At 38.8% G+C, this 18,109-nt stretch overlaps 1 protein-coding gene across 1 annotated transcript in view; it reads left to right on the top strand.

Annotated features, from left to right (window-relative positions):
- Positions 1 to 525: 525 nt before the first annotated feature.
- n4bp1 (nedd4 binding protein 1) overlaps positions 526 to 18,109 on the top strand; it is a 35,156-nt gene continuing 17,572 nt past the window's right edge. The window contains exons 1-4 of the mRNA XM_084733420.1: positions 526 to 1,041; positions 9,906 to 10,133; positions 11,645 to 11,818; positions 14,482 to 14,993. Coding sequence (XP_084589546.1) covers positions 751 to 1,041; positions 9,906 to 10,133; positions 11,645 to 11,818; positions 14,482 to 14,993 — 1,205 coding nt within the window. The 5' untranslated portion in view covers positions 526 to 750. The remainder of the gene's footprint in view (positions 1,042 to 9,905; positions 10,134 to 11,644; positions 11,819 to 14,481; positions 14,994 to 18,109) is intronic.

The following is an 18,109-nucleotide window of genomic DNA, read 5'->3' as shown; positions in this document are numbered from 1 at the left end:
TTTCAACATTTTCTAAGACAGCTGGGCTGTCATCATTTGTGTGTACACATGGTCTTAAGCAGTTCTAAATTCGTACAAAGAATGAACAAATTCAGGTAAGAAAATATTGATGAATCCTAGATTTGTGCGTAAAATGTTCGTATACACGGTTTAAGCAAAAATGTGTGCGTATGCACTGTTTTTGAATGGGGCCCATTGTCACACTGCCAAGTTACAAGCAGTGGACATCTATTTTTATAACAAGTATGCAAATAATATTATAATTTTTTAAGTATTAGTATTATAATATACGACTGTATATCAGTATTTCCATGCTTGTTGTTCGTCAATAAGAAAAAGTCACATAAACGTTGTGGTGACATTGCAACATTAACGGTCTTATCTTACACGATCTCTAAGTATGGTTTAGATGTCGTAAGGATATGGGTCATTCCGTCTTGTGTTGACAGTTTGTTTTCACAACACCTGACAGATAAACAGCGGACTCGCCGTGAGGAGCACGCGCACGCTTAACTGTCGTGTTTTGATGACGCCATCGGTGGGACTTTCCGGATACGTCAGTCGGGGCTTCCGAGTTATGAAGCTAGCTCTACCTGTGTGTTCATGTCGTTGGACAGAGTAAACGTCGCCTCGCTGTTCTGAAGTACACACCTGAAGACACCATGACCAGGCCGCAGGGTCCTCACAGCGCCCGAACGTGTGGATACTGATTGGTCGTTGTCCGGAGCGACGGTCACACCGAGAAGCGGAATGTCAACAACGCGGCCCCTCCTCGGGATGAGACGAGTCACCGAGCTAACGTGCGGGGAGCAGCCGAGCAGCAGGCTCCCCGCGGCCGCCGCCACTGTGGACGAGTTCACAGTGCCGGAGGAGAAAGAAGAGGAGCTCAAGTGTGCCAAGCCTCGAGTGGAGCACGTTTTTAAAGTCACGTTCACCATTATCGGTCTGTTGGACCACACGGGACAGCCGCACGGTAGCAAAACGTCCCGGCAGATATGGCTGCAGCTCCGGGGGAACCGAGAGGACGTGTCGAAGGCAAAGGTGAGCTCCTCTAACGCTGTTTCACTTTCCTGTGCTGTCGATAAAAGCAGTAGCTCACTGTGACACAGACAGACATATTTCTGTCAAAGATGAGAGCACGCGGGCAGCACCGCGCGCTGTCTGTGTGGCAGGTGAACAGGTGTATTAGTGTCTCTTGATTGGCTCCAGTCTGCTGTTTTTCACCCATCTCTCATCAATATGCCTAACTTCCACAACATCAGACCGGACAGACTGTGTCTTCAACATGATCTGGAACATTTTGTGTTATGTGTGTGTTCTCCTGCATCACAAAGCCATGGATTTTTATATTCATCCTAAAGGGATAGTTCGTGTTATTTTAAGTGAGGTTCTTTGAGGTTACTATCCATAGTCTGTGTATTAGCTACACTGCAGTAGATTTAAGTCAACACATCCCCAGTTTGGAGAAGCAGAGAGGGGTAGTTAAGCAATGTACTATTTTGGACAGGGTCAGCAACAAATGAATTTTAGCCTCCTAAAATAAAGGTTTGTCTGAAAAAAGTTGGCATCAGTTTAAGTGTATGCCAGGGTTTGCACAGTTAATTGAAATTTTATTGAAATTGCAAAATGGCTTTGTGTAATTTTCAAATGGCAGGAGGTGCAATTTTTCTTAAGGGCACAATGTGTGTCAAAAACTTTTAAATTAATTAATGTTGTGAGGCAGACGTGTCCTGTCCTACACATCAGATTCTACAGCCTTAAAAAAAACACATCGTCATCAACATGTTTTTAAATCAAAATAAGAAAAATTATGTTTAAATTATTACCTCTAATATTGTAAATCATATCACAATTGCAATATCAGTCAAAATAATCGCAATTAGTCACATTAATTTCTGCCCTAATTATTAGTTATTTCTTGATATGAGAACATCATATGCATTTATTGATTTTTAAAAAAAACTTTCTTTATAATTAAGTTAAAGAAATTACTAATAAATAATTAAGTGAAAATACATAAATAGATATGATTCATTTGTAAATAAATAAACAGATAAATATCACCAACTGTGTTGTGCAGTGTGTCCTTTTACACAGCAAGCAAGCATCACAGAATCAAAAGAGGCATGAAACAACACAACAGCATGCCAGTCACCAGTAGGGCTGGGTTAAACAAATCAATTAATCTGTTCAAATCGATTTTCTTTTGCATGGTCAGATGTCGATTCCTAAAATTCCAAAATCTATCTTTTAATATAGGTATTTTCTCCTGTGGATGTGTGGTACAGCCTACACTTTTAAGTGCGTTAGTCTTGTATGACCAGCCTTTGGCGCAAGATGTTGTGGTGCTGCAAGGTGGTAGACGTTGACCACTTCATGGCTTCAGTCACAGAACAGAGTCATGGATTGTATTTTAGCTCTGTACAGCGCATCTGTGACTCATGGTCTGCGCCTTCTTGTCCATGACAGACACAGAAACATGACAGACAGTGGTGCACAGTGAGGAAAAGTCTCTGTAAAACCCCCCAAAAATGAACAGTTCACAACATAAAATTAAATATTTTTGCTCCATTCAAAAACAACAAAACAAATAGTAGGGGAAACACTGTTAATGTAGCTGCTTTGGGGTCAATTCTTAATGTTAAACATTAATATTTTTAATAATGCACCAGGTTAGTGGGTTCCTTGTACAATTTATAGCACTACTTCTTTCGTATCCAAGCAAAATTGGTATTGTAAAACTGAAATATCCCTAACTGAGTCAATATCAAATCAAATCGGGACCTTGTGAATAGAATCAAATCGATTTGGTAAATCTGAATCGATACCCAGCCCTATTCACCAGGAGATTCTGCTCGTTTCTAATCATACACAGAGCTGATAAGCTCATGGATTTATAACCCAAAGCTTTTTACATGTCCCTGGATAAATGGGCCGTTGCCTCCTCTACTACAGAAAAGTTAAAGATTTCTCTGTGTGATGATGTGTGTGGATGATTTCTCCACTCCTGAGTATTCGTATGTGTCTGTTTAGTGCACACAGCTCTGTATTACTGCTGTAAATGTCTTCGCTCATCTCTCTCCATGTCTCTGCTTAAAACAGCTGATAAATAATGTGGAATAAGTTTATTTAGCACATACAGCAGCGAAGGTGTAACTCATCTTGTCCTACCGTGTATGTTTAGTTTTACCTTTCTTCTCAACTGAAGGTTGCATTTACATCATAAGATTAAATGCTACCACGGTATGTGGCACAGTAATCATTTTAGGCAGTGGTAGAACTTGCAACCTGCGTGTTCTGCAAGATAAAACTTCTGCTTTTGTTAATGGAGTTTGGTGTGTTTGGAGAGAGCAGTGTTTGGCTTGTAAAACGGCAGTTTCCTGCCAGAAACAACTGTCTGATGGCAACGTAATACGATGAAAATATTCTAGATATAGTGTACACTTAGACTGGTACTGATTTCTTTTGTTGGTGGCTAAAATATCTTTTGCTGCTGACCCTCTCCACAGCGGCACACTGCTTAGCTTCCTACACCTGTACTCGTGCTGCTTTTCCAAACTGGCGGCGTATACTGTAGATAATACACTGACTACCTCTACCTCATACATCCACACTTAAAATAATAAAAACTATCCATTTAAAAACACTTAATAAGAACATTAAATTATCTATTGAACACCCAAAAGAGATGATCCACTTCCTACACTTAACCATTTATAAATGGGATGAATGTAAAATACACCCAACACTATTTTGCAGCCTATTGATCATAATTTTGTGTTGCACTGAGTGTCTTTTCATTCCAACCACTTCAAAAATAATATCTCATCTGGTCAGTTTCTAATGTTGAGGACGATCTGCGACCTGGACGTAGTTTCAACATATGACTAAACACTTTTTGGGCAGATCATACAAAAAGACCTTCATGTCCGTAGCTCAAATTAAGGTGAAGCTTCCATCGAACGTCATCGCCTCCTACAACAGTCCTTGGCCCAGTGCGAGTGTGCCTGTAGCAAGCATAGTGGCTTCCTTTTTTCTGCATTTTCTGTTATATTTGTGTGTCCTTATCTACAAATGCTGCATCACAAAGTGGTAACCTTTTCAAGTTAGTGTAGATAGATTTCAACAATGAATGTTTCTTCCTTCCTTCTTAGCCAACCGCATCCGCAGTACAAACAACATAATATCACCCACTCCTAATTTAGATCAGATATTCTATGAAAGTAACAGGAGTCATAATGTTACCAAATAATCACCACAACTTTGACATTGTGGTGTCAAAAATGTCATGACATTTAACTTTATTTTCGGTTTATTGTCAGTCTTCGGTCACTGGGCCAGTTAACAAGGGGGCCGCCAAAAAATGTCCTGAACACTCACACTGAAATAGAGGCACATGTTTGCAGTTGTTTGTGTGTGGAGCTCAGACACCATGCAGTTTGTTATACACAGTTTCATATGTGAGACAAAACACAGCTATGTTAACAACCACAGCGTGTGAGTCGGGGAAGAAACTGGAGGCTAAATGACTAAATGAATGCAGTACAATCACATTAAGAGTGGTTTATCATGTTACAGGCAAGTCTGTGGGAGGCTATAACACCAGACAATATGGCTGAACAATTAATCAAAATATAGTCATAATCGCAGTCAGTGTGGCCAAGTGCAATTTCAAAATCAAAATCACTGAAGCTGCAATTTTTTATAAAGGGAAACTGTGTAGAGCTGCAACAATTAATCATGTAATGGATTATTAAATTAATTGTAGGGCTGAACAATTTTGAGAAAATATCTGATTAAAATTATTTTGACGATATTACAATTGCGAGATGATTTGTGATATTATAGGTAATGATAATTTTTACATTATCATTCTTATTTTGATTGAAAAACGACTGAAAATGACTGATGTGATTTTTTTGTGTGTGTTTTTAAGTCTGTAGTCATTCATTCTTTTAAAAGTTGCTTTGACACACATTTGCCTTTAACAAATATTACACCTCCCGAGGTTTGAAAATAACACTGCGATTAAAAGAAAATAATCAACCGATTAATTCACTATGGAAACAGTCATAAGTTGCAGCCCTAAATGTGTGACATAGAGCATTATAATGAAGTAGTGTAGTGCTACAGAGACGCCTTGGCCTACAAATCTCATTTTCCACATGTAAGAAAACATGTTTGTTTGCTTCAGACCCCAACAAATGATATATCATCATGATTTTAATAGTTAACCAGTGAAAATGAAAACTGAGGCAAAAGTGATCATTCCCACTACTCGTGAATCAGGGCAATCGCAATATCTGTCAAAATAATTGCGATCTGATTTTTTGGTTTTTCACCATATCATGCTGACCTACTAGACAACCTAAAGAACACAATGACTTGGAAAACATTTTCATTTTAATAGGTCACTGAATAAAGATTATGCAACATTAAAATGTGTTTTGTCACTGGGACAAACAGGCCAAAGCTAGAAGTGACAGAGTGAAGCCAGAAATCAGATGTGAAGCAGATATTGTGTATCCATAAATCACAGCATGCAACTGTAGTTTTTGGTCGTCCCTCTCGTATAATACATATGATAAATTACAGCATTGTGCAAATGTATTTTGCCATGTTACAACATACTGTAAGATTCTTTTTCTTTGTCATCATGGTAGGATTTCTGTTTTTGTGAGGATGTAGTCATCAGGGATAGTTTGTTGGTTGTTGTCCTTGGAGTTGCAGTTATGTAATTCTATAGGATTTGGGTCCTGGGCATGTCTACATCAGCAGATTTGTTGTTGTTGATATGTTTTAGAATGGTATCTGACTTCTAGATGAACCTGTGATTACAGTAGTCCTCAATCATGTAGTCATGTATACAATATTTTATTTTCTGTTTTCATTTGTGCATCATACATTGAAATGAATGCATTACATTTGTTATTTTTCCATTTCAAATCAGTGTGACTGTGATGCCTCCTGGTCCACTTCAGCTCAAAACCATCAAATCTGAAATTGAGACAACGTAGCAGCACTCTGAAGACTACTCTGTGTGACTCGATCACAGTATCTCACTCAGAAATCAAGCCCAAATACAGCCATCAATTTAAAGTGACAGTTCACCCCAAAATCAAAAACGCATATTTTTGCCATGGCCTCTAGTGCTATTTATCCTTTTTTGGTGTGGGCTGCAGGGGTTTTGTAGATATCAGCTGTTGAGAGATTAGACTTCTCTCCTATATAATCGGACTAAATGGCACTCGGAATGTGGTGCTCAAAGCTAAAAAAAAATGCATGGGAAAAGTTCAAATCCAGTGTGTATTTCCAAGAATCATGACCTGGTTACCCAAGATAATCCACACGCCTCATTGTGAGCTGTTTCATGTAGGAACTACTTTCTTTACTATTAGAAAGAAAGTAGTTTCGGTAGATTGTATTGCAGGTTGAGAGTATTTCCTATGTAAAACTGCTCATAACGAGGTCTGTGGATGTTTTTTTTTTTTTTTTTTTGAGCAACTCGGTCATAACTTCTGGAAAGAGATATAGGACCAGTACAGGACTAGTGCAATCTAGCACTGTTATATTGGATAGAAAGCAGACACCTCGAAGACCGATATCTCAAAAACTCTGCAACTCACACCAAAAGAGTATAAATGGATAAGTAGCAGTACAGGACAGAGGAAAAATGTGTATTTTTGTTTTTGAGTTGAGCTGCCCCTTTAAAAATAGATGCATGTAGAGATTATACACTACACTTGCACATGCAAAATAGCTATCAACATCTGTAGCTTTTATTTATTCCCGTGTGATTTCCCAGACAAAGGCATCTTTCACACTTCTGCATCTCGTGTCATGAGTCTGTCGTCTGTGCGTAAGTTGCTCCCCCTGTAACCAGCTGTTCTGAGCTCTGCCAGTCAACCGAGAAAGTGACGTGGAAATGGTCAAAATTTTCTCTGTCAGCTCGTTGAACTCATGATAAGGGTGACACAGGAGTCATGAACGGCTCCCTTCTTCTTAAGTTATATTGGTGCTTCCTCTAGTTTGGGAAATCACAATCATTATTCCCACAAGAGCGTTTCTTGTAATGTAGTTTCACAAGAGAAAAAATGTGTGCAATATGCCACAGTTTGCAACAGCTTCTCACAGCACCAGGATGTCTGCGATGTAAAGATGTCTGCTTGACTTACAAAAGGGGCACTGTATTTAGTGTTATTGAAAATGAATGCATGGCTAACAGCCAAGTATTTAGTTGTTATAAATTATTGTGTCATTTTTAGCTTTTGGCTTTGACTAACACAGGGAGAGTCGGTTAGAGTAAGTAAGCTTTTAGGTCTCAGCGGCCCCCATCTTAAATGTAGCATTACTGAAATAGAAAGTATGTTGTCAGATGAGTTTCTGTCCAGTCAGTCACATCATTACTATATTGGTTTGATAGCTTGAATGGATAATTCACCCAAAACTGAAAATTCACTTCAACTGAAGTTTCACAGGAAAGCGGCATTGCAGAATCTCCCAAACAAGTGAAGTGAATGGTGACCAGTTTTCAAATGTTAAAAAAAAAGACAAGAGAAAAAATTGAGATTGGCTCTATACTGCTCGTTTGGTGTAATCCAAGTCTCCTAAAGCTCCAACATGCCAAATTGACCTGACAAACGTCATTTACACCATGTTTTTAGCCTCAATCCTCACTGTCCTTATCCTTAACTTAGAGCTACGTTCACGTGTACTTGCACACTGTCTGAACTGGGTGTGTGTGGTGTGACAGTGTGCAAACAGCATGTTGGGGCTTTAGGAGACTTGGATTACACCAGACGAGCAGTATGGAGCCAATCTCTGTTTTTTTTTTTCTCTTTTTTTTCAACTGTTTGGGAGATTCTGCAACACTGTTTACGAAGCTGGAATCAGAATTTTGACTTTTTTTCCCCTTTAAATATTACTGATATTAATATATTGATTATCAAAATAGTTAACGATTATAGTTTAATAATCGATTATTAGATTCATTGCTGCAGCTCTAGTTATGATTCAGTATGTTGTGATACTGTAAGTAAGGTGATATATTGCAATTTTATTCATCTAATTTTAGGAAAACTGTCGTAGTACAAAGAACACACCACCATATGCATAAAATCTGAGTTTAAAAAGTTTTCTTTTTTATGCAGTCAGAACAGAGAACATGGATTACAGCATCTATCAGCGGTTGGAGGTTTCATCACAACACGAAAAGAACCTCTGCCACAAATCTTTACATGTATCACAATATTATGATCTGTTTTTAAGAATCAGTAACAGCATCACAAAACAAAATATTATGATTATCGAGTGTATTGATATTTTCTTACACTCCTTGTATCCACAGGTCCTACAACTGCCTAACCACTAAATCCATGCAGCGTAGAATTGGGATATATTTTTTGTGTGGCAATATTGCATCACTACATGGATGTTAAGTCACAATCTTATTTTTATAAATTGTTAGTATTGCAAATACAAATCAAACATGTCCATACTGAAATGTTGTGTTTTATGCGGTGATGTTGGCCTGTCTGTCTGCTTGACAATCCCATTTTGTTGCAGTATGAATGATTGAAGTGAGATGAACAGACTGAAAATATTATCCTATATTATGCATAATTTTCAGGTGGAAAAAATGTCATAAATTGCAATATATCACATTTTTAGTTATCACAATACTGATATCACAAACTATATCGTGATAATATTGTATTTTAGTGCCCCTGGTGATTTCCGCCTTAATAACCACAGACAAACTAATCAGGAAAAGGAACGTTGTAATTTCCTGTTGAAGGGTTTGAGTTATTAGTTTGTGAGATTTAGATGTAGACTCCACTACAATAAAATGAACGTGAATGAATGATCTTTTTTTGTTGCTTACAACAATGAAAAAATGGCAGAAAACAAGTGGACAAATACTTTGAATGAATACATTAATACTTCAACCCAAACTGCCAGCAGCTACGTCATCTCACCCCATTTGATTATTACAGAGGGAGGGCCAGACCTACAGGAAATCCCAACTCATTTTATTGGTTGTTTGATTTCAGAAGCCACACCCAGATATTTGTGATGTGTTTCACTGAGTCTGAAAGTCTTGACATCCTTTCTCTCTCTCCCACCGCGTCATTGTTGAGTCATTACTCTCAGGCATTTTTTTACACAGTAAAGCTAAAGAGATGTGACACAATATCTGTAAGGAAGTTACTGCGCCCACCTGCAGCTGATTCATCGGAATATTTCCCAGAGCCAAGAGATTCCCTGAATCAATGACAAGTGTATGGTTTCAGCACGTGTCAGCTCTGCTGCTTCACAGCAAGGAGGCCATTGTGTGTGTGTGTGTGTGTGTGTGTGTGTGTCTGTGTGTGTGGTGTGTGTGTGTGCGTGTGTGAACTAAGAGAGCCATGTAAAATAAAGATTAATTTGCTTACTGTAGGACTCTTGAAAGTCCTGTTTGGCCTTTTTAGCTTTTACCACATCATTTGTAGTAGAGCTGCAACTATTAACCGATTATTTTCTCAATGAATCGATTAATAGCTGTTTGGTCAATAAAATGTCAAGAAGTGATGAAAAATGTTGTGATCAGTGTTTTCAGAACGCAGGATGATGTCCTCAAATGTCCAAATGTTGTGTCCACAACCCAAAGATATTCAGTTGACTGTCAAAGGAGCAAAGAAACCAAAAAATTATTCAAAATTGAGAAGCTGAAATCAGAGAATTTTGATTTAATTTTTCTAAAATTGATTATTTGGTTATCAAAATAGATGGCAATTAAAAATAATATAATATAATTGATTAATCTTTGCTGTTTTAATTTGTAGTAGCTAGTTTGTGACTTTGTTTTGATTTTAAAAGGCTGCATTGCTGTTTTTTTCATTGACATGCTTCCCCTTGATGTGCAGGAATATGTCCGAGGACTCTGTGATCCTGAACTGCAGAAAGAGGAGCGCTACCCAGTGGACATGCACTGTATTTTTGCCGGTGCTCGGGGCCTCTTCCTGGACCGGCTCGTACGGGACACCAGTGCTGAAGTTCTGGTGCCTGAGCCGGGCCGCCTGCGACTGTTGGGCCGGGCTGAACCCGTAGTGATGGCCCAGAGCAGAGTTCAGCAATTTGTAGCACTATTCCAGGTATGGGGACTAATAACCTGTGATAGTAGTTTATCCTTATAGTATGATTCTTTTTGTTTACAATTCTTGAATTGACTTTTTTATGTATTTAAATATCTAGGGAATTCCTATTGATGGAAATCAGCATCGCAACAAACAGATCCATTTTACGTCACATGCTCAATGTAAAACAACGCGAGAAGCTTATACTTTCAGGCATATACTTGCTCTGCCTTGTTGAAACTTAATGTTGCTGACTCCATATTGCTAACTCAATCTGTTACTCTAGCTTTAACACTCCTCGTTGACCAGCTACAGAAACCTTCAAGGGTCAAAACTCAAACTCAGAATTCACAGTTTCAAAGCACAATTTCAGGTCTGAATGATGTTCATTTAAAGGGGCTTTGCGCTGTTATGTGCAGTTATGACTCATGTTATGCAGTCCCTAAAAGTGTATAATTCAACTTTTTCCCATGGTCGCTTGCTAAAAAAGCAAACTAAATCACAATAAATGGTAATATTGAAATCACAACACATGTAGATTCACAGAACTTCATTCATTCATTTTCTGTAACTGGAGGAAGCCAGAGAACCCGGAGAGAACCCACGCAGACATGGGGAGAACATGCAAACTCTGCACAGAAAGGCCCTGCCCGAGCAAGCCGGGGATCGAACTCAGGACCTTCTTGCTGTGAGGTGGCAGTGCTAACCACTGCACCACCATGCTGCCCGATTTACAGAACTTAAGAATCGTAATACATATGAAGTCGGCACCCAAGTATCTTGATAGTATTGAATCAGGAGATAAGTGTATAGTTCCAGTCCCTGTCAGTATTGGTGGTTGGTGGTATTGTTAAAATGTGTTGAAAATGTTCACAAAGTACAATACACATACTCAATCACACTCAACACAAACTTCAATGATTTGAAATAGCATCATGTCCTTTGTGATGTCAGTGTTTTCACTGATCCAAAACAAATCCATGTCACTTCACATTCAAAGTGCAGTAATCAACCACTGTTATCACAATAATTAAATGTGACATGATAAAACTAACCATCTGGAATTTTATCACAGTTTATTGTGAAACTGATTATCATTTCATCCCTGGACTATAACTCTAGTAGTGAAAGAAGACATCGCAGCAGCTATCTCAGTCCCACTGAAAACTTCCAAAGTAGAGCTGAAACAATTACTTGATTAATAATGTAGTTGATTGACCACAAATTAATGGCCAACAATTTTATGATTTAGGTTGTATCATTTTTGCATACCAAAATGAGTTTGTTCCCACTGCTCCAATGTGAAGATTTGTTCCTCTCTTCATCTAAAATCTTAGTAATTAACATCTTGTTGGTCTGTATTTTGATGATTACTTGAAGATGCCTTTTTCTAAGACTTTTCATCAAAAGACCAAATGATTAATCATTTATTAGACACATTAATGATTGATTTGAATGAGCATTACTTGTCCTCTATTTGAAAGTAAAGAAAAAATAAACACATGACGTGTGTGTGTGTTTGTGTCCAGGATAAGCGAAGTCTACCAAGTGACAGAGAGCCAGCAGTGAAACGAGCATTCAAGTCCTTCGTGGAGGAAAGAGACGATAAGTTCACCATGGAGCTTCTTCTGCTGCCCAGTGCGTTGAAGGAAGAGTTACTGGGACTGGCTCACAGCCCCACTACCACAAACACATCCTCCCTGGTCAGTCTGTAACTTTTTGAATATGATTTATTCAATTATTATTGAAACTTTAATTCTCCAAGCACCTTTCAATAACTGCAGCAAATGTATCTACTGGGTAGTTGGGATCATAACCTCTATTAGATTTCTCAATAATCTGTGCTGTGAGATTTTAGGTTTTTAAAAGGTGAAGAGCCCATTGCTGAGCTACAAAATAGCAGTGATGTTATAGTTATAATGTTATATAGTTAAAATTTTCAGGCTAAATTAAACACATTCATGGTGTTTTAATAGGGCTTAGTAAAGATTGAGCATTCTTTGTACTTAGTTATGGTTTTGCTTAGATTTATTGAAGTGAAATATCTCACCCTGACAGAAATGAATTTACTTCCTTCTCTTCTGTGAAGCCAGACTGAGTAATCGAATGAGGGAATTTTTTATGTTTGGATTTTTTAGTGATTGTGAATATGATGTGTTTTCTGGAGATGTCACTAATATATTGTGGCCAATAAAATGTCCTTCAGTAGCTGCTTGTGAAAGTGTACCTTTAAGAGTCGAGGTTTGGGAAAATTCCGATTTTGTGGTGAAACCAAATGTTTGGCAGATACCAAGTTAGAATTTGCCTTGAATGAGCCACTCAAACCAACCTATAGCAGTGTCATTTCCCACTGTCAGCTGTCATCTTAGTGCGTTTTCATACCTGCCTGGTTTGGTCTGGTTAAAACAGAATATGGTCCATTGGCTTGTTTAGTTCTGTTCATTTGGGCCGATGTGAAAGCTGTCAGTCGAACCCTGGCACAGACCAAACAACCGAACAGAGTCCACCTCAAAAGGTGGGTCTCAAGCAGACTCCAGTGCTATTTGTTTGTGGTGTGAAAGTAAATGGACCAAACACAGGATTTTTTGATAGAAGATGTGATTTTAGCACAACTTCAAAACTTAAACTGCCAATTTATCCATCTGCTGATTGTAAAATCTATTCTGGAGTTGATCATATAATTGGATTAGTATAATACATGCTACAGGCTATATATATATATATTAGCAATTTAATTGCTAACAGGTGTGCACCTCAGCACAGGTATTTTCCTTGATTTACAAGACAACAGCTGTTAAACCTGCTGTGCTTGTATCCTACTCTGTGTGCTTCGTCTGATTAAGAAGTATGTGACAGTGATCCCACAGTAATACAACTGTATGTCACACACATGAAAAAAATCAGGTGAAGTGCAGATGCGCTTTTCCCAATTTCTCCCCCACTGCTTAATGCATATTCTTCTCTTCTCCTCCCCAAATTTGTGCAAACTGAATATATAAAGATATACAGTAGAGCCTGCAGCGTGCTGTCTCTGTGTGGACATTAAACAAGGGGGCAACGGCTGCATTAGAGTATATTTGCATTACCAAAAATAAAAACCTATTTGAAATTCCTTTTGCATTTTTGCTATATTGAGGATTTTACCAGTACATCCATCTCAAGATCTGACTTGAGATACTCCACAGCCACAGGCCGTGTCTGTCCTTTGGCTCAAACGAAAAAAGTCCCCCTCAGAGTCTGCTGCAGTGACAGGTGTGGGCAATGATAATTCATGCAGTGGTGAAGAAACGGCAAAATCGTAACTGTAACCAACAGCTACTACTTTTGCGTCAGCCTTGGCTCGTAAATGACAAAAAATACTACGGTCAAGTTCATTGTTTTCTGCTTTGTTGAGGACATTTGGGACTGTAAGCTGCTCTCAGCTTTTACGCCTATCAAATGCATGTTAGAGCCTAATATGTCAAGCCTGTGTTCATGATCTTCCAGTAATATCGGTTCAAAAACTGCCTTTGCTGTTTTTTTGGTATCACCTACATAGGTTTGGGATAGCAGGATGATCATGGAAAATACAGACTTTCAAAAACAAAACAAAACACCTATGCAGGTTTTTTACAGGCCTGTCCAAATGTTTTTCTGCCTACGCCACTGCTGTGAAGGCCTGTTTGTCCTTGGCTGTAGGATCACAACAAGCCTGGCTGTTATTGATTCTTCTTCCACAGAAAACTCTCATCTCCATGAACTAAACATTTGAGACCAAACAAAGCTTTTTGACAGCTGACATTATTCTATCTAGGTTTTAGTCTGATCTCAGGGTCATTAAGTATGTACAAATTTTATATTACAGTGGCTATAAATATGGCTGTTCAAGGTTTTGAGAAACATTCAAGCATTCTTTCTGATCGTAAAACTTTTGTCATACACAGGGACACATTTTCAGTGACAAATCAGAAACTTAGATCTACATGAGAATCTTATGGTGTAGGTGTGCAAGCTTTGTTGTGCTTCTTTCAGTTTTGAAAATTTGTTCACACCAGATCTTATCTTAAAGTCAACCCCTGTAAAAGTTGATTAAACTTGCAGTCATTAAAGTTCGCAATGGCTTCTTTGTGTTACTTGGCAGCCGTTTCTAATTCAGAGCAACGTTCGAAACAGTTGCACAAGACGTCAGATCATTTTGGAAGCTGTACAGTAAGTAAAACTGACAGACTTGTGACAGAAACTGTTTTGGTAAGGAGAACCACACAGAGCACACAGCCAAGTCCGATATGGACTGTGACCATGGCAAGTGTCTATATCAGAGGGGAATTTTTACTGTACTTTCTTAACCATGATGATGAAGGTGATTGTCATGTGTTTCCTCTCCCAGGCTCAGCTCAACCAGACGCTGCACCCCAGCATGGCAGAGGTGGACCAGGACCGCTCACAGAGCAGCACCCCTGTGACGGAGCTCTCCAACCGCATCCTGGACACCAGCTTTGAGGAGAGAGGGACCGGGGCAGCGTCTGTCGGTGGAGGGGGTAAAGCGGGAGGAGGGATAGGTTTAGGTCCAGAGGCCGTCCTGCTCAACGGCACACGGCCGTCACACAAGCGGCGTTCGTCTGAGAGTGAGACTCGGGACACAAAGAGACAGTACTCTCTGGAGCGCAGGGATGAGTCGCCGGAGAGAGCGCGAGACAGGGAACGACAGAGGGACAGAGAGGGCCGGGGGGGCAGTAGCAGCTGTAGATCTAAAACTCCCTCTGCTTCATCGTCCCTCTCCTCCTCAGCAAAAGCAAACACAGTCGGTCCAATCATGTTGGACTCCAGTGAAGGAGTCTCAGATGATGGTGAGGCTGTCAGCCCAGAAACCAACCTCCGCTGCTTGGTCAATTTCTTCAGGTAAAGATCATTATTATTTTCCAGAAATTTCTGGTTTGTATATGGTTATTCACAGTTTTAGATCAATGATAAATGGGGAACGACTTATTCATTTTTATTTGCGTATGTGTTAAAGGGCAGGTTTTCATTTTTCAAGTTGGTCCTAACAGTTGAGCAGGCTTGGTACATGGCAGAATCTCGGTCTAAAGATCAGAGCAACCCATCCAGGTTCTTTGCTCCGGTGTCATGATTCCGCCCCTTTTTAGGTGAAAACAAGCATTCTAATTTGACTGGCGGTCAATACAAACTACAAGGTCTTGGACTGTTAAGATAAGACACTTAAAATAAGAAAACCGCTTCACTGTTGAGCTATTAGGAGCCCAAATCCTATGGACAGTCAGGGGAACAATTATGCTGAACTTTGTCGACCAACAGTCAGCATCATTACATAGAAAAAAATAAAGAAATATAATTTGATGAGTGTCTGTGTCCATCAAAGTGGAAAAACAACTCCATCCTGGCCTAAACAAGTACCTTATTGAATCTCCAAGTAATGTATTTCAGACATCTTTCACTTTTTAAGACACTATTTTGTTGTTTTAATAGTATGTTCAGTTTGGCGGTAAACTAAGTACATTGCCAAAATTAACATCCTTGAATATTACAGTAGTCTTCTCTCTTTGGTGCTGTCAGTTTAACAGTGTTTGTTTTCACCCAAAATGCTACATGGTCGAGGGAAGAGACATGCGGCTGCTCTGATCCATTTAGCTAATGTTAGCAAAACGCCAGGTAACTAGTTAACTAAGGATGGATGTACATTAGCTAGCTAGTTAACTGACATTTTGCTAATATTAGCTAACTAATGTGACTAGGGCTGCAACTAACAATTATTTTTATTATTGTCGATTAATCACTCGCTCGTTGTTTGTTTTAAAATGTTAGAAAATTGTGAAAAATGTCAATCAGTGTTTTCCAAAGGCCAGGATGACATCCTCAAATGTTTTATTTATGGCACAAGGATATTCAGTTTACTGTCATTAACGAATAAAGAAACCAGAAAATATTCACATTAAAGAAGCTGAAATTGTTGTGACAAAAAGTCTCAGAAAATAGGCCAGAGCGGTCTGGGCTTAGAGCCACAACACCTTGTTAAACTTGCTGGAAAAATCAATTATCAAAAATATTTCAAAGTCCAAACCAGCAACAAAGAAAAGATCACTGGTGGAAGAGCAATTTCTGCTATATAAAATTAATTATTCTAATTAGATTATTATCTCTGGTGCAGCGAAACCAACAAACTCAAGCCGATCCCAGGATCAGACTGAAGAAAGACACAAAACACTTTTGTTTATACTGTTTTGGAGACTCTGAGGGCTCCCCACCTTTCTCTAATATTTTGATCCACACTCAAGCCTAACTGTGCTTTTCAATATCCTCTAGCTCTATTCCATTGCGATGATACAAGAACATCTATCACCCTTAGGTTCACGTGGCTTAGTCAACTGCTTTCTTTTTTCTTATATTAGTGCTGACAAAATCAACCCAATGAATACATTTCATGGCAGTTGGCTTTCTGTGTACCTCTTAGCTCCCAGCATGCCTCTGACCGTATATCAGGTCAAAAACAACCCATAGTTACTTTTCTGGGCAGCTATCGGTGTTCTCTTATATCTATGTTTGGCCTTCACTTTAAGAAAGGAAGATGCTGACACTTCATACTATATCAACATGAACAGAGACTGAAATGTGAGCAGAGTAGTGAAAAATATACCACTACAAAATCAGACAATTTTTCTTAAAAAAATTACTCAAAATGATTCATTAATTATCAAAATACATGGTGATTAATTTCATAATTGATTAAGTGTTCCAGCTCTAAATGTGACTATATATGTATCTTTTACAGGATGTTCAGCAAAATCTTATAACCATCTTCAAAATGTGTCTTTCTTTTCAGCACAGACAAGTTTAGCACATAGCATGTCTAAAGGGCAGGAAACAGGAAAGGAAAAAGTTGACCAAGGCTCTGCTGGGTACCAAACACACTCAGCTCTCTCATTGTAGCAAAAAGGGGTGGGACTAGGAAGGGTCAAGGGTACTTCTCAGTGTGATTTCAATGCAAGAGATGGGGGTTAAAATCTACAAAAATACATTCTATTGTTGAGATGAACATATGAGACTTCAACAGACAGGGATGGGAATCTCTTAGCACCTCATGATTCTGATGGGATTGTCTCTATCTGCATCAAATCCTCATCAAAACACAAGAAGTAGCCTAGTTTAGAAGTAAACATGATGCATGTTACATTTGGGGCTGTGAATCCTTTTGTCTGATTTGATTCAAAATTTATTCTTTACTGAATAGAAAAGGGGGCACAATTTTCAGTCTTTTCCTCCTCTGTCTTCTGCCTGTATGAGAATAAAAAAATCTTACACATCTGCATGACGATGCATCTAAGAATTGAGTATTTCCCTCACCCCTGCAACAGACTAAGTCTTTGTTCAGACTACAGGAAAATGAGATTTGTTTCTCAAATGAGATCTTTGAGACTGTCACACTGTTATATCCAAATGATCCAATTGGAGTTGCGTGTCCAGACATTACCAACTTATCTGCATGGGTTGCTATGGTAATGACAGAGGCATCGGTAAATATGTATGCTGTTCCATCCAGGAACACTTGCTCTCAGTGATGTCCTACATACTGCTCTGTTAGTAGCAGCATGAATTCTGCTCAGCAGCTCTGATGAACTGTCACTCCACATTTGACATCATTGTTGTGTTTCTCTTAACAAGAAACACTTGAAATCAGATTTGAGAGGCCAGAGCGGCCCTAGAAATTGGATTGGTATTGCATTTCAAATAGGGCTGAACAATTAATTGAAATTTTCAAAATACCAATTTAAATTATATATTGTGGTGCTGCAGAGGTGTCCTGGCCAACACACCATTCTCACACCACCTCCTTCTATATCCACTTTAAAAAACCCTGAAGAAGAAAGTATGGAGGGTAATGGAGAGGAGGAAGATGACTTTTTAACAGATGAAGATGAGGAAGTCATATCACAACTGCAGTATCAGCCAGAATAATTACAATTAGATATTTCTTCAAAATAGTCCAGCCCAAATTTCAAACT

Source organism: Lutjanus erythropterus, chromosome 13, assembly GCF_056507025.1.
Source record: "Lutjanus erythropterus isolate fLutEry1 chromosome 13, fLutEry1.hap2, whole genome shotgun sequence".
NCBI lineage: Eukaryota > Metazoa > Chordata > Actinopteri > Lutjaniformes > Lutjanidae > Lutjanus > Lutjanus erythropterus.
Note: the sequence above shows the minus strand (reverse complement) of the source record. Positions and strands in the feature narration are given on the sequence as shown.